The sequence below is a fragment of the Canis lupus genome, chromosome 27 (genome assembly GCF_003254725.2).
Source record: "Canis lupus dingo isolate Sandy chromosome 27, ASM325472v2, whole genome shotgun sequence".
Taxonomy (NCBI): Eukaryota; Metazoa; Chordata; class Mammalia; order Carnivora; family Canidae; genus Canis; species Canis lupus.
Window position 1 is genome coordinate 28,006,697 of NC_064269.1, and position 21,428 is coordinate 28,028,124.

At 38.2% G+C, this 21,428-nt stretch overlaps 1 protein-coding gene across 23 annotated transcripts in view; it reads right to left on the minus strand.

Annotated features, from left to right (window-relative positions):
* Nucleotides 1-1,674: 1,674 nt before the first annotated feature.
* The window catches only part of PLEKHA5 (pleckstrin homology domain containing A5), a 242,712-nt gene continuing 222,958 nt past the window's right edge, over nt 1,675-21,428 (minus strand). For 20 of the 23 annotated variants that reach the window (XM_025455265.3, XM_035707576.2, XM_049102692.1 and 17 more), the window contains 7 exons: nt 19,145-19,263; nt 15,210-15,419; nt 13,946-14,086; nt 13,393-13,517; nt 8,079-8,224; nt 4,793-4,898; nt 1,675-2,535 (listed from right to left, as the gene is read on the minus strand). In XM_025455265.3, the coding sequence (XP_025311050.1) occupies nt 4,804-4,898; nt 8,079-8,224; nt 13,393-13,517; nt 13,946-14,086; nt 15,210-15,419; nt 19,145-19,263 (836 nt within the window). In that variant the 3' untranslated portion in view covers nt 1,675-2,535; nt 4,793-4,803. The remainder of the gene's footprint in view (nt 2,536-4,792; nt 4,899-8,078; nt 8,225-13,392; nt 13,518-13,945; nt 14,087-15,209; nt 15,420-19,144; nt 19,264-21,428) is intronic. The other 3 variants (XM_049102693.1, XM_049102689.1, XM_049102681.1) reach the window with 1 other exon arrangement.

Here is a 21,428-nt window from a genome sequence, read left to right on the forward strand (position 1 = left end):
GCTCCATGCAGAGAGCCCGACATGGGACTTGATCCTGGGGTCTCCAGGATCATGCCCTGGGCTGAAGGCGGCGCTAAACCGCTGAGCCACCTGGGCTGCCCTATTATTTATATGTACATGATTTTCATCTGGCTCTCTGAAATGTTGACAAGAGTTATAACTACTCTCCAGTGTTTCGCCCAAATCCCCAGGCTTTCAGGTATTCGAGTATGGGACATTTTTCCTTCTTGAAATAGTTCACAAAATGTTCAAACACATACCACAGACAAAAACCCTCATCAAAAAATCCCAAGGAATAACCAAAGAATAACAGTAAATTTCCCTCCACACACTGATGGAAGATCTGTGACAATAGCTGTATGGTGATTAGAGGTAAATGATGATCTGTAGCCTATTTCCTTCGGAAGACTTTGCAGTGATATCTTTAGTATATGTGCTGCCGAAGCAAGCACTCGCAGTGTTATCTTTAAAGGCAGTATGTATGGGGATCTCTGGGTGGCTAAGTGGTTTAGCGCCTGCCTTCGGCCCAGGGTGTGATCCTGGAGTCCCAGGATTGAGTCCCACATCAGGCTCCCTGCATGGAGCCTGCTTCTCCCTCTGCCTGTGTCTCTGTCTCTCTCTGTGTCTCTCATGAATAAATAAATAAAGTCTTAAAAAAAAAATAAAACAAAGGCAATATGTGTAAACATGTGTACATGGATACAGACAGCTAAACATTCTGCTTCCATCTTAACTTCTCTTCTCCTTCCCCTCCTACAATATAGACTGTATCTATTTGCATTTCATTTTGTGTTTCTGTTTGGAGCAGACGAATTTTTATACATCTGCATTTCGAATTAAATTTAAATCCTCTTTACTATAGCATGGGAAAAGAAAAAAAAAGACTGACCAGTGCCAATTTAGTTTCAGCCATTTCATATAGGAATCCAAAAGCATCAAATTTCCTTGTACTCTGGGAACAATATATAGCACGAACAAAAGGTTATAGCGGGAAGAAATGTAATTGATTCTGAAGAGCGTGAACATCTGCAAAGAATGTATTGTAAGAGAAAATGATCTCTGAGGGTCCTACTTCTGATGATGAAACGGTTTCTAGTTCCCCATGTCAGAGAAATAACCCTCTGCTCCACACACCCCTCCTTCAAGCCCAATCCACTGAGCGGAGACAGCAGATGTTTGCAGCTAGTTTCCACAACACAGAAACAAATAGAAATAAGTGCAAGAAGACTTCACGCAACTAAACCTGCCCGATGGTGTTGAGTTTTTCCTCAGAGGAAAAGTGGAACAAACTATATTCCAGTCCAAATTTTGTCATTAAACATAATGGGATTGTGGCCCAGTCAATTTATCTCCCCGGGCCTCATGTTTCTTGAGCTCTCACATGGGAGAGTCGGGCTGGACGGCAGAAAAAGTCTTTTCATGGTGTTGTCTATAGTGGAAAGATTAACAGACTATTGTTCTGTCGAGAAATTCCTTGTGTCTCAGACTTTCTATTTAATTTAATTAATTTATCTGTTTAAAGATTTATTTTTCTCAAGTAATCTCTACACCCAGTGTGGGGCTCGAACTCACAACTCTGAGATCAAGAGTCATATGTTCTACCCACTGAGCCAGCCAGGTACCCCACAGACTTTCCATTTTAGATGGGAAGAGCAAACATTGTAACACAAGTGATTTAAGAACATCAACATTTATTTAACATGATAAAAAAGAAATGAGATATGAACATTTGCATTTAAACAAGAGTAAGTAGCCTTTAATACTTACATGTGCTCATTGTATAATATATACACAATGAACATAATTACATTTGTACACAAACTAAGTACTGGATTTGAAAACCTGCTTATTGCTGTACACAACTATCCCAATTGAAGTATAAGCCCAGTACTTCAAAATACCTACATTTTAAGTTGTATTTTTAAGAAAAAGTAAGCGGTAACATTTGTGTTTAAGCTGACAAGAGTGTGGCAGTAACTGCTGACATTGCAATCTGACTGAGAAATAATTATAGCAGAAAACAGGACATACTTCACTTAGCAATAATAAAATGGCACATTTTAAATATATATATAAAATTTTTACAAATCAAGTGTGAAACAAAGCATTGCAGTAGCCAAAATGGGAAGAAAAAAAAAAGGAAAACAAGCTTCATTGGAAATAACTAAATTTATGTACTGAAAAAGCAAAAAGAAATATAAATCCACCTAAACTTTAGAAACATCAAAATCTAGAAATCAGCAACTAAGTAAGCTCTGGCTGTAGACCACACATTAAAAAAGCACCTTTACTTATGTGCTCTGAAATCATAGCAGCAAGCTGGTGTCAGAACAACCTTGAGATTACGGAGTGTACATATGAGCCATTAAAGCTATTTGGAATAAACATTTTCCAGAAGTGATAAAATGATGCTCTGTGGCCAAAAGCATCAGAACTATGAATTTCATAGATTTAAAATATACTGTACAATATCTTCTCACATTGCTGAAGGTCCATGTCCTTAGCTTTGAATGGTTTCAACAGAAGTTAGTATAGCTGAAAAATAAAGACAGGGAAAATTACTTTTGACACCTGAAAAGTTAATGAGTAACCATTTCCTAAAGTAACTGAGGGTGTTGTTCTACAACAACAGAACTGACAAGCATAGCCATGAAAATCCTAAGACATAATATAACGGAAGGATAATTTCTTGTCATTTCACAGATTTAATTCACAAAGCAAAAAATGCAATTAAATAATTCAGAATTAAAAAAAGGTAGCCGAATTTGTGGCTTAATCCAAAAGATCAACAAAATGAGCGAAGATTTGCATAATTTTGGTAAAATATGTAATAATACACTAAGCCGCCTACACAGCAGCATCAGTTATGAATCTTTCCAAAGTCCTGCCAAAACTACTAAGTCATCAAGATAACATACACAGAGTGAGAAGACATAAAAATAATAACGGGTTGAGTGCCACTAGTTATTCATGGTGGCTGCATGCCAGGAGACTAAAAAATACCGGGTAATAACCGGACACCATTCTAGTATATAATGTCACTGACTCTGAGTGAAAGTAAAACGAAACAAAATCCAATAATAACAACTTAAGGAACCTTTAAATGTACTTGGGTTTTAACTGTAAATACTCTTTATTGTCAAACAACATTCTTTATTATCATTGGTCTGTGTACAAAGAATTGTAACCTGTTTTTGAGCCAAAAGATAATGAGACTAGATTTTAATATATACTTCTCCACTAAGATAGGAAGAGGCCATCTACCAATTCTTTGCACAAGAGGAATAAAATAAGTATGAATTAAATACTATGCTGGTATTATTCTGTCACTAGTGGCAACTGTCACTTCAAACCACAGTAAGTTAAAAGTTTAAATGCATGAGTGACAGAGGCAAGACATAGGTAGACTATAACAAACAGGTGGTTTGTAACTTCAGAAAGGATGTCAATCCTGCATAAACACCAGCTGACAACAGAGCCTCTTCCAGGCTCTATGTAGACATAATATCTCTATCTTTTTAAAAGATTTTATTTATTTATTCATGAGAGACACAGAAAGAGAGGCAGAGACACAGGCAGAGGGAGGAGAAGCAGGCTCCAAGCAAGGAGCCCAATGCAGGACTCAATCCTGGGAACTCCAGGATCATGCCCTGAGCCGAAGGCAGATGCTCAGCCACTGAGCCACCCAGGCGTCCCGTCCCGCTATGTAGACATAATCTCAAATAAAAGTTACAAATATGACAAGACAGACATAAATGCTTCAGGGTGAACAAAAGGACACAGGTTATAGTTGCCACAAAAAAGGTATGAATGGAAGAAGATTTAAGAATATAAGCATTACTGGATACTAAGTATTTGTACTATTTTGAGAATCTAAAAGTCAAAGAATATGTTAGCAATAATGTTTGTAGTATCTCTATGTGTTTTCGCTGTTTATAATAGCTTAAAAGAAACTGGTGGTAACTCTAAAGTACACAATATTACTGTATCTGGTAGATGGTAAGAGAAACAATGCAGAAAAAGGCATAAATAGCTCTATCTCACAGTTAAAAAAGTATATATCTACAAGTAGAAAAAGGCAAATAAAACTCAGCAACTGTCTATAAAATTGTTAAAAGTAAGATTTTAGGAGATTATTCTCAGTTCTTAAACTTTGGTTGAAGGAACAGCATTCAAGCAAGGTTTCCTCATTCCCCATTTCCCCACCCACAGCTTTTTTAGTAGTGACCTCCTTTACTTAAAAAAAAAATTTAGTTATTTAGAAATAATTTCTGATAGATCTTAACAATTTAATATTCCATGTAGTTGGCTGTACCACAAACACTCCTTTGTCCTTTAAAATAATTAAACTCCCAATGCGGTAGATACGTTGCACGAACTGTAAAAGACATTACTTGATCAACATGTAATAGCTTCAACAGAATTCTCAGATCCGACTATGGAAAGGAATGCTAAGTGGGAGCACAGCTGCAAAACACCGTGAGGCTTGTCTTGGCAAAGGCCATACCCTCTTAGTTTTGCTGTTTTTACAGATGATGAAATAAGAGACATTTTCTCTAAAATAAGAACATTTTCTCTAAAATGCTGTCACATAGCAAATCACTGCAAGGGCTAATGCTGGAGATCTGAGTTATTGCCCATGGCTCAAATACACAGCCTTCTTGCTCTGCCAACGATCCCTAATGTACAGTCGACAATTAATCTCAGTTTTTGTTCACCAAACCAACACATGAATAAAAATCAAGTTAAAAACTCTAAAGTTAAAGCACAAATGCAAAGGGAACTGACGTACTTTTTCTGAGACTACACACACATGAAATGGGATCCTTCTGTGAGCTGCGGCTGAGTGGCTGGAACTGGTGATGCCGAGGACTCAGGAGATGGGGACAGACTTTTCACTAAAACACACCAAGAGAATGTGAGAAGATAAAAATCTTTAGGACACATCTGGAGAAGGAAATCCTGATGCTGTGATCCCATAAAATAGGAACATATTTCAGGAAGGATTTAATAGTTGTATCTGGGTTCTGTTATTCTCTAAATTGACAACTGATTATTTAGCATGAAATGTCTCTTGAAGACTGATAAAACATTCTTCTTCTTCGTATACCATGAGCTTAAACATTGCGTACAATGTTATATGTCAATTATACCTCAACACAATTGGAAAATTCTTCACCATTTTTTTTTAAAGATTTTATTTATTCATGTGAGACACAGAGACAGAGAGAGGCAGAGACACAGGCAGAGGGAGAAGCAGGCTCCATGCAGGGAGCCTGACGTGGGACTCGATCCTGGGTCTCCAGGATCACACCTTGGGCCGAAGGCGGCGCTAAACCGCTGAGCCACCCAGGCTGCCCCACTATTTATTTATTTATTTATTTAGCCTTTGAGGTTAATTTTTAGGTGTCTATCTACAGATCACTCCTGATGGATCTCATTTTTATTTACTTATTAAAAAAAAAACTTTTTTTTAAAGTAAGCTCTGACCAACATGGGGCTTGAACTCACAACCCCAAGTGCAAGATTCACATGCTCTACCGACTGAGCCAACAGGCACTCCTAGGTCTTACTTTTAAAAGCCTTTCTAGTTCCATGCAGCTAAATACCATCAACAGGGATCCCTGAGTGGCTTAGTGGTTGAGCATCTGCCTTCAGCTAGGGGTGTGATTCTGGGTTCAGGGGTTGAGTCCTGCACAGGGCTCCCTGTACGGAGCTTGCTTCTCCCTCTATAGTGTCTCTGCCTCTCTCATGAATAAATAAATAAAATCTTAAAATAAATAAATAAAATCAACAGTTTAAATGTTGTGATTTTATTTATTTATTCATGAGAGAGGCAGAGACATAGGCAGGCTCCATGCAGGGAGCCCAATGTGGGACTCGATCCCGGGTCTCCAGGATCACGCCCTGGGCTGAAGGTGGGCGCCCAACTGCCGAGCTGCCCAGGTGACATTAAATGTTGTGATTTTAATATACCCACACACTTTATGCAGACATGCCAAAACAGAAACAGAAAGTGGTCAGTGACAATTAAAAAAAAGGTGAGAATTCCTGTGCATGATGCCTTATAAATGATAGAGGCAAAAGAAAAGACAGTGCTTAATATGTTACAAGGAAACATGACTAATCACATAGATTTGCATGCTAGGTGTGTATAAGATCTAGAAAATACACTGCTGGAATCCTGTGTTCTTCCTAAGAAAAACAGTCTCAGATAATTGAATTGCATTGTATTTGCCCTTCTATAAAATGATGGAGAGGAGGATGAAAGGAGGGAGGATTATTTTTGTAAAGATTTTATTTATTTGAGAGAAGGAGTGTGTGCACACACACGAGGAGGGGGAGGGTCAGAGGGAGAGAAACAGATCCCTCCTGAGCAGGGACCTTGACCCCAGGACCTTGGATCATGATCTTGGTTGAAGGCAGACCCTTAACCCACTGAGTCACCCAGGTGCCCCAGGAGGGTGGATTATTAATGGTTTTTTGCTTATGGACTATGAAAACCAATGTTAATAATATGGACTAGTGGTATGATCCCCCTCATCCCCACCCCTTGCCAAATATCATAAAGAAAAAGAGAAAATTAAATCTGTGAAGATTCCAAAAACAAATGAACAAAACAAAACAAACAGGAGGAGTGCCTGGATGGCTCAGTTGGTGAGGCATCTGCTTTAAGGTCATGAAAGCATCTGGCTTTCAGATCCTGGGGTCCTGGGATCAAGCCTTACAAAGGCCTCAGTGCTCAGTGGGGAGCCTGCTTCTCCCTCTCCCTGCTGCTTCCCCTCTCTCTCTCTCAAATAGATAAATAAAATATGTGAAAAACAAAAAAGAAAGTAGCATAGACATTTTTAATATTATTTTTAATTAACATTTTTTTTTTAAATTTTATTTATTTATGATAGTCACACAGAGAGAGAGAGAGGCAGAGACATAGGCAGAGGGAGAAGCAGGCTCCATGCACCAGGAGCCCGACATGGGATTCGATCCTGGGTCTCCAGGATCGCGCCCTGGGCCAAAGGCAGGCGCTAAACCGCTGTGCCACCCAGGGATCCCTAATTAACATTTTTTAGAGAGTGAGAGATGGGGGAGCAGAGAGAGGGGAAGAATCTTTTTTTTTTTTTTCTTTATTTATTTATGATAGTCACAGAGAGAGAGAGAGAGAGAGAGAGAGAGGCAGAGACACAGGCAGAGGGAGAAGCAGGCTCCATGCACCGGGAGCCCGACGTGGGACTCGATCCTGGGTCTCCAGGATCCTGCCCTGGGCCAAAGGCAGACGCCAAACCGCTGCGCCACCCAGGGATCCCTGAGGGGAAGAATCTTAAGCAGACTTCACGCTCAGCATAGAGCCCAACATGAGGCTCCATCTCACAACCCTAAGATCAATGACCTGAGCCAGACTCAAGAGTCAGATGCTTAACTGACCAAGCCACCCAGGAGCCCCTATCTTTTGACACACTATGGATCATGATCTTCTTTTTTTTTAAATTAATTTTTTAAAAAAAGATTTTATTTATTTATTCACAGACCTAGAGAAAGAGGCAGAGACATAGGCAGAGTGGGGAGAAGCAGGCTCCATGCAGAGAGCCTGATGTGGGACTCCATCCTGGAACTCCAGGATCAAGCCCTGAGTTGAAGGCAAATGCTCAATCACTGAGCCACCCAGGTGCCCCGGATCATGATCTTCTATCAAAGAAAAACCCAGATGTGGATTATACCAGGGGTTACAGTAAACAAACCCATTCTACTTAGTTTAGGTATTAAATCTTCTATAGTCTCCAAGGTGGTAGGTTTGTGAAGACTGAGAATCCAGCCTCAGGGAAACAGATGCATTTTCCAAGTTCTGGAATATTTTATTAGAAAAAATTTATGGTATATGTGTTAAGGTTCAGACGAAAAAGAGAGAGAGAAAGAAGTTACCCCCGAGTCGGGAGAGATGTGGTGGATCAAGATAGATGCCCCCCCCTTCCCAGATGGGGGCAGTGGCAATCTTCCTGAAGGTGCATGTGGGAAGGCAAACTATAAATGCAGAAGTTCAGAGGACACCCCACTGAGAAAAGTATGAAACATGAAATATCTACCTGCCATCGTTTGACTTTCTCTAGAAGCTTCAGGAGTTTGTTCATAAGAAACAATCGTTTCTTCCTGCTCATGAATATTGTCCTTTATATTTTCTTCAGGGTGGCTTTCTGCTTTATGATTTATGATCTGTGTCTCATCCTGTGGGCTAATGAAAATAGACTGATGTTTTAAAACTTGTTATTACAGAATACAATACATTTTTTTCTTCCAATTTATCATTACGAAAATTTACCATACACGAAAATGCCACCATCTATATTTAGTAACTGCTAACATTTTGCTTTTAATTAATCTCTTTTCTTCTCCTCCCCCCATAGAAGTTTTTAAACACAAAAAAATTAGAGCAAATCATACATGAAACCTGTACACTCAGGCGATCAACGTTGTACCAATTTTGTTTCATTTAAACTCCCAGTCTTCTACTTTCCATACTATTTTAAAGCAGATTTCAGACATATCATTCAATCTGTAAAAACTTCAGTTTGTACTTATAATAATATAATATCTTTTTTTTTTAATTTTTATTTATTTATGATAGTTACAGAGAGAGAGAGAGAGGCAGAGACACAGGCAGAGGGAGAAGCAGGCTCCATGCACTGGGAGCCTGATGTGGGATTCGATCCCGGGTCTCCAGGATCGCGCCCTGGGCCAAAGGCAGGCGCCAAACCGCTGCGCCACCCAGGGATCCCAATAATATAATATCTTAATGTCATCAAATATCCAGTCAGTGCTCAGATTTTCTTGATTGGCTCATTATATCATTTTAGAGTTACAAGTTTCAAGCAGATCCAAAGTCGATATATGTATTGTATTTGCCTGACAAGTCTCTTAAAGTTAACTTTATTTATTTATTTATTTTTTAATTTTTATTTATTTATGATAGTCACACAGAGAGAGAGAGAGGCAGAGACACAGGCAGAGGGAGAAGCAGGCTCCATGCACCGGGATCCTGACGTGGGATTCGATCCCGGGTCTTCAGGATCGCGCCCTGGGCCAAAGGCAGGCGCCAAACCGCTGCGCCACCCAGGGATCCCCTTAAAGTTAACTTTAATCCAAAATACCCTATCCCACACAACACATCCTTTTTATTTTTTATTCTTTTTTTAGTTTATAAATTTTTTTTAATTGGTGTTCAATTTGCCAACATATAGAATAACACCCAATGCTCATCCCATCAATTGCTCCCTTCAGTGCCCGTCACCCAGTCACCCCCACCCCCCACCCACTTCCCCTTTATTTTTTAACACTATGTGAAAGAACCTGGTTTTACCCATCCTACATAGTTTACCACATTCTTTATTTTGATGATTATATTGCTCTTATTTTTAATAAAAATGATAGGACTTTGAGGCTTGATTGGATATAGGTTTTGTGGGGAACGGGGAAGATAATATCTTATCAAGTGGGGTTCATGCACTATTGCATTAACAGGTTGTTTCTTTTCGTTATGTTAAAAAAGATCAGTGAGTTCAACGGTTTCTTTTCTTTTTGTTTTTTTTAAAGATTTTATTTATTTATTCATGAGAGATACAGAGAGAGAGAGGCAGAGACACAGGCAGAGGGAGAAGCAGGCTCCATGCAGGGAGCCCGATGCGGGACTCAATCCCGGGTCTCCAGGATCACGCCCTGGGCTGAAGGCAGAGCTAAACCACTGAGCCACTCGAGCTGCCCAGTTCAAGGGTTTCTTGAACCACTCATAAAGTTCCCTGACAGACTTTCAGCTAACAGCTTTTCCAGCCATTGAGGAATATTGTTCAATTCCATTAGCATTGTCCAAAACGGCCAACAAATTATTTTTTGCAGTTGTTGGATCATTAAACTCATAGATTTTTAATATACTAGATGTGTTCTAATCTATGGCTGTTAACAAAACAGCAGGTTTTCTTTTTTTTTTCTTATCAGCTATTGCCAAAAGTTTTTCAAATTCAATCTTGCTATTCATTGACGAAATAAAGGCATTCTAAGTAACATAAAATCATTGCATTTCTCTTTTCCAGCTCTGGTGATTTTTCTAATGAAGCGTGAGATTGAGGATATACACATAAGAAGGCCAGTCAAGAAATACAGCTATAGGGCAGCCCCGGTGGCTTAGCAGTTTGGCACTGCTGCCTTCAGCTCAGGGCCTGATCCTGGAGATCCAGGATGGAGTCCCATGTCAGGCTCCCTGCATGGAGCCTGCTTCTCCCTCTGCCTGTGTCTCTGCCTCTCTTTCTCTCTCTATGTCTCTCAGGCATAAATAAATAAAATCTTAAAAAAAAAAAAAGAAATACAGCTATAAAGAAGAAACAATACCTATTCTACTAAAGCTGTTCCAAAAGATAGAAAGGGATGGAGTACTTCCAAACTTGTTCTATGAGGCCAGCATCACCCTAATTCCAAAAGCAGACAAAGACCCCACCAAAAAAGAGAATTATAGACCAATATCCCTGATGAACAAGGATGCAAAAATTCTCAACAAGATACTAGCCAATAGGATCCAACAGTACATTAAGAAGATGATTCACCATGACCAAGTAGGATTTATCCCCGGGACGCAAGGCTGGTTCAACACTTGTAAAACAATCAATGTGATTCATCATATCAGCAAGAGAAAAACCAAGAACCATAGGATCCTCTCAATAGATGCAGAGAAAGCATTTGACAAAATACAGCATCCATTCCTGACCAAAACTCTTCAGAGTGTAGGGATAGAGGGAACATTCCTCAGCATCTTAAAAGCCATCTATTAAAAGCCCACAGCAAACATCATTCTCAATGGGGAAACACTGGGAGCCTTTCCCCTAAAATCAGGAACACGACAGGGATGTCCACTCTCACCACTGCTATTCAACATAGTACTAGAAGTCCTAGCCTCAGCAATCAGGCAACAAAAAGAAATAAAAGGCATTTAAATTGGCAAAGAAGAAGTCAAACTCTCCCTTTTTGCAGATGACATGATACTCTACATAAAGACTCCACCCCAAGATTGCTAGAACTCACCTAGGAATTCGGCAGTGTGTGGCAGGATACAAAATCAATGCCCAGAAATCAGTGGCATTTCTATACACTAACAATGAGACTGAAGAAAGAGAAATTAAGGAGTTAATCCCATTTACAATTGCACCTAAAAGCATAAGATACCTAGGAATAAACCTAACCAAAGAGGTTAAGGATCTATACTCTAAAAACTACAGAACGCTTCTGAAAGAAACTGAAGACACAAAGAGATGGAAAAATATTCCATGCTCATGGATTGGAAGAATTAATATTGTGAAAATGTCAATGCAACCAAGGGCAACTTACACATTTAATGCAATCCCTATCAAAATACCATGGACTTTCTTCAGAGAGTTGGAACAAATCATCTTAAGATTTGTGTGGAATCAGAGAAGACCCTGAATAGCCAGGGGAATATTGAAAAAGAAAACCAGAGCCGGGGGCATCACAATGGCAGATTTCAGCTTGTACTACAAAGCAGTGATCATCAAAACAGTGTGGTACTGGAACAAAAATAGACACATAAATCAATGGAACAGAATAGAGACCCCAGAAATGGACCCTCAACTCTATGGTCAACTAATATTTGACAAAGCAGGAAAGACTATCCACTGCAAAAAGGACAGTCTCTTCAATAAATGGTGCTGGGAAAATTGGACATCCATATGCAGAAGAATGAAACCTGGCCACTGTCTTTCACCATACACAAAGATAAACTCAAAATGGATGAAAGATCTAAATGTGAGACAAGATTCCATCAAAATCCTAGGGGAGAACACAGGCAACACCCTTTTTGAATTTGGCCACAGCAACTTCTTGCAAGATACATCTATGAAGGCAAGGGAAACAAAAGCAAAAATGAACTACTGGGACTTCATCAAGATCAAAAGCTTCTGCACAGCAAAAGAAGCAGTTAACAAAACTAAAAGACAACCTACAGAATGGGAGAAGATATTTGCAAATGACGTATCAGATAAAGGGCTAGTTTCCAGGATCTATAAAGAACTTATTAAACTCAACACCAAAGAAACAAACAATCCAATCATGAAATGGGCAAAAGACATGAACAGAAATTTCACAGAGGAAGACATAGACATGGCCAACATGCACATGAGAAAATACTCCGCATCACTTGCCATCAGCGAAGTACAAATCAAAACCACGATGAGATACCACCTCACACCAGTGAGAATGGGGAAAATTAACAAGACAGGAAACAACAAATGTTGGAGAAGATGTGGAGAAAGGGGAACCCTCTTGTACTGTTGGTGGGAATGTGAACTGGTGCAGCCACTCTGGAAAACTGTGTGGAGGTTCCTCAAACAGGTAAAAATAGACCTGCCCTACGACCTAGCGCCATTGCACTGTGGGGATTTACCCCAAAGATACAGATGCAGTGAAACGGCAGGACACCTGCACCCCGATGTTTCTAGCAGCAATGGCCACAATAGCCAAACTGTGGAAGGAGCCTTGGTGTCCATCGAAAGATGAATGGATAAAGAAGATGTGGTTTATGTATACAATGGAATATTACTCAGCCATTAGAAATGACAAATACCCACCATTTGCTTCAACGTGGATGGAACTGGAAGGTATTATGCTGAGTGAAATAAGTCAATCAGAGAAGGACAAACATTATATAGTCTCATTCATTTGGGGAATATAAAAAACAGTGAAAGGGATTAAAGGGGAAAGGAGAGAAAATGAGTGGGAAATATCAGTAAGGGAGACAGAACATGAGAGACTCCTAACTCTGGGAAATGAACAATGGGTAATGGAAGAGGAGGTGGGCAGGGGGATGGGGTGACTGGGTGATGGGCACTGAAGGGGGCACCTGATGGGATGAGCACTGGGTGTTATACTATATGTTGGCAAATCGAACTCCAATAAAAAATATATACAAAAGAAAAAGAAATACAGCTTAAAAATAAATAGCAAATCATTATGACTTTTGGAACACATCAGATACCTTGGATTTCTGATCAGTGTCTATCATTACTGATCCATTATACAGGCAATGCTGAGACAATGTAACTTTTGCCACTCTTTTAAAGGTCTTTATTGAATTTCTAGGTGCTAATAAGTGTTAAATGCAATACCTGTGCTTTCTTACTTAATCATTGTAACACATTTGTGAGACAGGTACTATTATCCCCATTTTTACAAGTAAGGAACCTGCAGTTTAGGGAGGTTATGTAAATTGCTCAAGATCCTAAATAACTCTTAAATAGCCAAGTTGGGACAGGAATCCAAGACTTTTTGAATCAGGAGTTCACCATTATTAAGTAGTTATATAGTTTTGGGAGTGATTCCTTTGTTGCTTTCCCTAATTATTACCTGCATGAAACATCTTCAGGCATTTTCTCTTGGTTTCCCTCTTTATCTATCATTTCTTCTGAACTTACTCCATTTGGTTCAGGTTTGAAGAGCGTTTTGGAAAAAATGTCCTCAGTTTTTTTAAACTATAGAAGAAGAAGAAAAATGATTAAAAAAATAAAAGTTCGTCATTAAATGATACCCTGTCAAATAGTAACTGAAATACATATTGAGATTCAAGTATATGAGAAATATTAACATTCTTCACTACTAGATGCAAAGAATTATTTGCCTAGAGGGATAATGCATATTGCTAATAGCTAGCAGCTCTGGGATATGAGATTCTTTAATTGAGGTTAACAGTAATTTATTCTAACCTTGATTATGTTTTAACTGTTCAATTAACCCATTTTTCTGATGTGCTGAATACATCTCTCAGGTTAAACAAAATTGATCATTTCACTTAGACTTATGGTCTCTCCAATGAAATGAAACATAATTATTTTCAGCCTTACCACTTGATCTAATATTCAAAAAACTACCCCTTTGGAATATCTGTTCTAAGATAATCTACCTCTTTGCTGAAATCCATATTTTGAGGTTCAGCTTCTTTTAGTTGAACAATTTCTGCTGCAGGAGTTTCGTGGTTCGGCTTTACATCATTTTCTCTAACGACGGTATCCAATTCCTTAATGTTATCATCCCTTCTTCGAGGCTGTCCAAAAAATACACAGCAGAGATTCATACTATAAAGCCATGCAAAGTTTTTTTTTCTCAAAATATTTTATTTATTTATTTATGAGCGACAGAGAGAGAGAGGCAGAGGCATAGGCAGCAGGAGAAGCAGGCTCCATGCAGAGAGCCTGATGTGGGACTCGATACCAGAACTCCAGGATCATGCCCTGGGTTGAAGGCAGCCGCTCAACCACTGAGCCACCCAGGGATCCCAGCCATGTAAAGTTTTTAGATAGCACCCGTTAATTTTGAAAAAAGGCTGATCTTCACTTACAAGGAGGTTTCCTTATAAAACCAACAGAGGAAAAAAAAGTATCTATCTATCTATCTATCTATCTATCTATCTATCTATCTATCTCAGTATTCCACAGATTTTTTTTCTCATCTTTTATTTTTCCATTTTGTAATTTGTAGAATGTGCAATTATTCAATTGTTAATCTTCTAAATCTTTAGTAGCAATGCCTGCAAGCTCTTGATTAGATAGAAAAGGGATTTCTAGGAAGACAGAGCAACACTTTGATACATGTTTACTAATAGGGAAAGATCCAGGCAGAAGCTACTGAGCAAGGCTTGCTAGTCTGTTAACCTGTCTTCATAAATTGGGGTAACAAACAAATAATAAGAAATGGAATGGTTATCACTTCACAAGGCTGAGGTTGGAATGTGATGAATAGTAGACTTAGAAGCTCTCTCCTGCTATAATTTAGGTCATAGTTAAATTAGGACAGAGTAATACACATTTTATTGGAGGGGGAATTGGGGACTATCTTGGTAACCTGTGTAGCATTTCCTATTTGCTGAAAGCACTTTTATCTTCTTAGTAACTCTGTGAAGTACATCGGATGGGCTGTATCATCATCTAATTTACAGTAGAGAAGATTAAGTCCACAACTGGTACAAGGATAGCCAACAAATAATATAGCTCTGATTTTTTAACTCAGGCTATTTCCACTCTACTACCTTATTATTATGGGAATTAAATAATATAAAATAACTATCCACACTGCAGACATTTGAAAACCCATCAATTCTGTAACTCCATGATCCTGATTCAAGCGATACTAGATTTACACAGAAGAATGATTAAATGCAATTGATGTACCTGGGTAGTCCTGAATGGATTATCCCTTAAAACTGAAGGGCTTTGTAAGGGTGACTGGTCTAAAGCACCAATAACATTTAACCCTTTTTTCTTTTCCCTCAAGCATGCTTGTTGATGTCTCCTTATTCTTTCCATTTGCTCTTCCACAGTCATCCTAGGCCGGGTACTTTCAGCCAAACAAAGCTGGTCCACTGCACTTCTTGGTCTTTCCTTTAAATTAAAAATAGACACATGAACACAAAGATGCAGAATAACTTCTGAAAAGTATGTTGGAAGAAAAAATGTTCTAAAGTGCATTTATTGGGGCGCCTGGGTAGCTCAGTCAGTTAAGCGTCTGCCTTCAGCTCAGGTCATAACCTCCGCGGGTCCTGGGATCGAGCCCTACATCTCTCTCTCTCTCCCCTTCACCCTGCTTGTGCTCTCTCTCTGTCAAACAAACAAACAAACAAACAAACAAACAAAAAATAATCTCTTAAAAAAAAAAGTGCATTTATTTTTTTTCTCAAAGTCAAAAATGGAGGTCTGTTAACACCAGAAAGGCAAACTGTTTTATCCTTCACTAGTAATTGGTGATACATGGTCACTGAAACAGGAAATTGTATAAAACTCAAACTAGGGAAAAATGGGGGGCACAGCTTCTAAATATATGAGATTTATTTTTTATAATCCCCCCCCAGATTTTATCTTTAAGTAATCTCTATACCCAACATGGGCCTTGAACTTATAACCCCAAGATCAAGAGTAGCATGATCTACTAACTGAGCCAGCCAGGCACCTCAGATACTTATTTTAATGAAAATGTAATGTTTTAAGTCACACATTTACTGAGAGACGGCTTATAGAGAAAAATCCTTCGTTTATGATCAATAAAAGAACTACAGAAATACTATGTTCCATAAATCAGATGGTTTTATTTGAAAACTATATATATACATGTGTTTATGGCTCATTTTTATGACTTACTGAAGGGTTTAAAAATATTTGTCACATAAATAACCAAATCTCACTTCTTTACTTATTAAAGAATAAAACAATATTGGTATAAAATGCAAAATAAGAACTTCAATATTAGTCATAAGCAAAATTTAGCTTATTTTATATACTAGAACATTTAAATATATATTTTTTTTAATTTTTATTTATTTATGATAGTCACAGAGAGAGAGAGAGAGGCAGAGACACAGGCAGAGGGAGAAGCAGACTCCATGCACCGGGAGCCTGACGTGGGATTCGATCCCGGGTCTCCAGGATCGCGCCCTGGGCCAAAGGCAGGCGCTAAACCGCTGCGCCACCCAGGGATCCCTAGAACATTTAAATATTAATCATATAGTAGAATCTATGGCATAGAGTCCATAGGTTTCTTCTTTATGTCTCTTGTCTGAGTTGGTGGGGACTGAGACATTGGTGAAGTTGCTTGCTTTCAAAAGAACCCAGGGCAGAGATAAGCATTTCTGTGACAAAGCAGTGTGTCAGGCAAACCCTCTAAGATCTTTCTCTCTCTTGCAATCTGAAAAATGCCGGTAGGGCAGGAGCTATAGCTCTAGAGCCATATTCAATTTTATAGAATAAATATCTTTAAAAGCTCAAGTAAAAACTGAAAAGCCTTAATGTGCACAAGTGATGATGATTCTCCATTATATGTACAATAAAACACGTTCACACTTTGGAAAACAAAATACCAAACAAACCGAAAAATCATAAAAAAAAAAGTAAATTCTAGCTACAGATTGGTAACTAGCTCCTATAGCATCCCTTCCTTTTATTTTTGTCTTGCATTTTATTAAGTTTCTTATTTTATCCTTTTATTTTTAGTAACTACAAATGTAGTCTTCCCGGCTTTTCTACGTTTATACAAAAATGTCAACTGCAACTTCTTCCAAGTTGTCATATTATTAAAGATCTATTGTTTTTAAATGCCAGATATTGTTAATTTTTAGATTTTTTTTCTCCAATGATAACTAGAAACGGTCTCTTTGCAGTTTTAGTTAGCATTTTAAAAATTATTATGGGGTTGAAAAATTATCATATATTTGTGAATTACTTAACATATTTTCCATAAAGAAACTCTTAAAAATAACTGGTCTACATTCACTCCTCATCTCTTAAGGAACTTGTCTATTATGCTCCAAGTATTTTATTCTGGTATTGAGTTTGGTTATAAATGCCTTCCCTGTACCGATATTTTAGAACTGTAGACTTCCATACTATTTCTTAAATAGAAGATATCTACTATTTAAGATAGTTATATACTAAAAATAGTTATAGAATATAAATCTACTAAATATGTTTCTTTTTCATTTCAACACATATTTTAACTTTTTTTTAATGTAAGCTCTACTATACCCAATGTGGGGCTTGAACTCATGACTACAAGATCAAGAGTTGCATGTTCTACTGAATGAACCAGCCAGGCATCCTTCAACATGCATTTTTATCTTAAATTTTATTTTAAATTCTTAAAGATTTTATTTTCAAGTAATCTCTACAAGCAACATGGGGCTTGAACTCACAACCTTGAGATGAAGAGTCGTATGCTCTTTCAGTGGAGCCAGCTGAGTACCCCTCAACACGTATTTTTTTTTTTTTTTTTTTTAAAGATTTTACTTATTTATTCCATGATAGTCACACAGAGAGAAAGAGGCAGAGGGAGAAACAGGCTCCATGCACCGGGAGCCCGACATGGGACTCGATCCTGGGTCTCCAGGATCGCACCCTGGGCCAAAGGCCGGTGCTAAACCGCTGTGCCACCCAGGGATCCCCAACACGTATTTTTAAAACCTTTTTCTGTTGATTTATTTTCATATTATAATTTCCAAAAAAATACTCTTTCAATCTTTAAAAGAAAAAGCCTAACTATGAAAAAACAATGCTATTATAAAACCATGACCACTAATGTTAATATGGATATATAGTTGTTCATTAATTTTTATTCTATAGTAATTATCTTCCTAGATCTTTACAATTTTGTACTAATTAAAAAATATTTCTTGTATATAAACTTGTCAGGTGTTTTACACACATACTTTGTAGCTGTATTTTAATATTTTTCAAGAATAACCATAAATCTTATCATTTGTAGTATTTTTCATTCTTCTAGCTTAAAATTATCAAATTGCCTCATACCAAATAAGTAGAGAGTTTATAAAGATGAAAAGTAAAAATTCTTGGGTGCCTAGGTGGCTCAGTCTGTTAGGTATCTATCTTCGGCTCGGGTCATGATCCTGGGTCCTAGGATCAAGCTCTGCATCAGACTTCCTGCTCAGAGAGGAGTGTGCTCCTCCTCCTCTTTTTGCCCTCCCCCTCCCACCACTGTGCTCTCTTAAAAAAAAAAAAAAAATCTTAAAAAAACCTACATTCTTTGCACCCAAATTTCTGAGACTACCTGGTGAAAGGAGTTAAGTATCCTGACAATGTTCCCAAAATGATCAAGCTTATACTGGTTTACAGCAGGCTGAATTAAATGGATCTCAGGTGAATATGTGAAATACAGAATTTATTTCCCAATCTCAGTTCACATTTCTCAGGGTCACCAGAGGACTGGCAAACTCCAAACCTACCATAGCTAAAAGCCCTCTAAACTCAGGTTAGCTTGGAAATCCATTACCTTAGTTGACCACAGGATATGTCTATCACTTTCATCAAAGAAATTCTTAGAGAGGTGTCAGGAGATGTAACATAGGGCAGCTATATGAGAATAGATTCTACAAATTGTGGACCCTCTGGATCAAAACAAACCTAGAGTAGGTATTGAGTAGGTCTGTCCCCTACGCGCTAATTTCCCGAATGTAATTTAAAAAAATTAAGATTACTAAGTTTTTCTTGAGTATGTAAAAATTTTTTTGGTGAAACACTAAAAAAAGGGGGGGGAATTATGTATGAGAAAGCAATATAGAGGCTTAAGAATCCTTCTAGAAATTAACTTCTAAGTTAAATACCGTTCTTGAATCCATCATCTTCTTAGTTTTCCTTAAGGTTACATAGGAGGCTATTGTTGAAGATTCAGGTGTTGGTGATTTTGTTCTGGGAGGGACTACTCCAACAGGAAAGTGGGAACCTAAAAATTAAAAGAGTAGTAAGTTCTACAAAACATCTTTCACACAACATTGCTTTCTTTTGACATACTCAATGTCTGAGGCTTTTATTTTATTTAATTTTATTTTTAAGTAGGCTTAAAAATGTAGGCTTAAAAAAAGTAGGCTTAAAAAAATGCTGGGCATAAGCTCCCAACCCTGAGATCAAGATCCGAGCAGAGATCAAGAGTCTGATGCTTACCTGACTGAGCCATCCAGGTTCCCCTCTGAGTTTTTTTTTTAAGACTTTATTTATTTATTCATGAGAGACAGAGAGAGAGAGAGAGAGAGGCAGAGACATAGGCAGAGAGAGAAGCAGGCTCTATGTAGGGAGTCCCAATCAATGTGGGACTTGATTCCGGGACTCCAGGATCACGCTCTGGTCCAAAGGGAGACACGTGAACCACTGAGCCACCCAGGAGTCCCCCACTCTGACACTTTTAAAATCAAAAGGCAAATTTATTGGGAGTGCCTGAGTGGTTCAATTGGTTAAGTGTCTGACTCCTGATTTCTGCTTGGGTCATGATCTCAGCATTGTGAACTCTGCACTACCTAAGATTCTTTCTCCCTCTTCCTCTGCACCCCCTTCCCTCACTAGCGTGTACTCTCTCTCTCTCAAAAAAAAAGGGGCAAATTAATTTTTGTTTACTTTTTTAAAGATTCTCTTTTTAAGTAATCTCTATACCCAGTGGAGCTTCAATTTACGACCCCGAGATTAAGAGTCTACGTGCTCTACTGACAAGCCAGCAAGGCGCTCTAAAAGGCAAATTTATCTTTTGAAAAGAACCAGGGAAAATGTAGTAGTCTAATGTACTTGACCTAAAGTTCTACGGTAATAGACAACATCAAAAAAGTTAATTATAAAATTAGTAATAACCAATGGATCATATATATCCTCACAAGAACCTTCTTAAGAAAAAAAGATGAATGAAGTGCAATATCTACCTGCATTAATTTACTTCCTCAAGTCCATATAGCTCAGCAACAGCATGGCTGGAGCTTCTACTTTAGCCTTCTTTCCATTCACAACATTTTCAGAGATTGAAAGTACTTTAATCTTCTCACATATCAAAGATCAGGAAAGGCATGACCCAAAGAGGTTAAGTAATTTACCTACATGTCTTTAATTTCCATTTGCTCTCTTTCCAGTCATACTGTACTATTTTAATAAAGAGTCCACTAACAACATTAACAAGTCACCCTATAGGGAATCACTGTCACTTTCTGTGTTTTTAAAAATTTCTTTTTTAAATTTTTTTAATTTATTTATGATAGTCACACAGAGAGAGAGAGAGAGAGAGAGGCAGAGAGGGAAGCAGGCTCCATGCACCGGGAGCCCGATGTGGGACTCGATCCCGGGACTCCAGGATCGCACCCTGGGCCAAAGGCAGGTGCTAAACCGCTGTGCCATCCAGGGATCCCTGTTTTTAAAAATTTCTAAAATGAACATACACCATAGAACACAACATCATTAATACAATAACAATAAAAACTAAAAGTAAGTTAACATATAAAATGTATACATTTATATTGTGGTCATCTTGTGTACTATTATCCAGGAGGATACTGGCAAAAGAAAAATTGTTAAAATCTCAATGGTTTTCTTAAAAAAAAAAAAAGGGAAAAAGAAAAACATCATTCTCTTTGGGTTCACTTACAGTTACATCAACTAACGGAAAAAGTTAAAAGGAAGTCTAATTTCTTCCCCAAAGACAGATGGTAGGTCAATCATTTAGGACTCCTTTCAATTATACACCAATTGGTAGCTCAGGTTTTAATATTGTTTAAGAACTCTATTAGTAGGGATCCCTGGGTGGCGCAGCGGTTTGGCGCCTGCCTTTGGCCCAGGGCGCGATCCTGGAGACCCGGGATTGAATCCCACGTCGGGCTCCCGGTGCATGAAGCCTGCTTCTCCCTCTGCCTGTGTCTCTGCCTCTCTCTCTCTCTGTGTTTGACTATCATAAATAAATAAAAAATTTAAAAAAAAGAAAGGAAAATCGTATTAAAAAAAGAACTCTATTAGTATTATAAGGTATATTTAAGAATGTGAAGAGTTGAGTTGATACACAACATAGGTAATTTTGCAGTTCAAACAAAGAGAAAGCTTCTATTATCCCAGCTAGTGATCCATTTTTAAAAGCCTCACTTT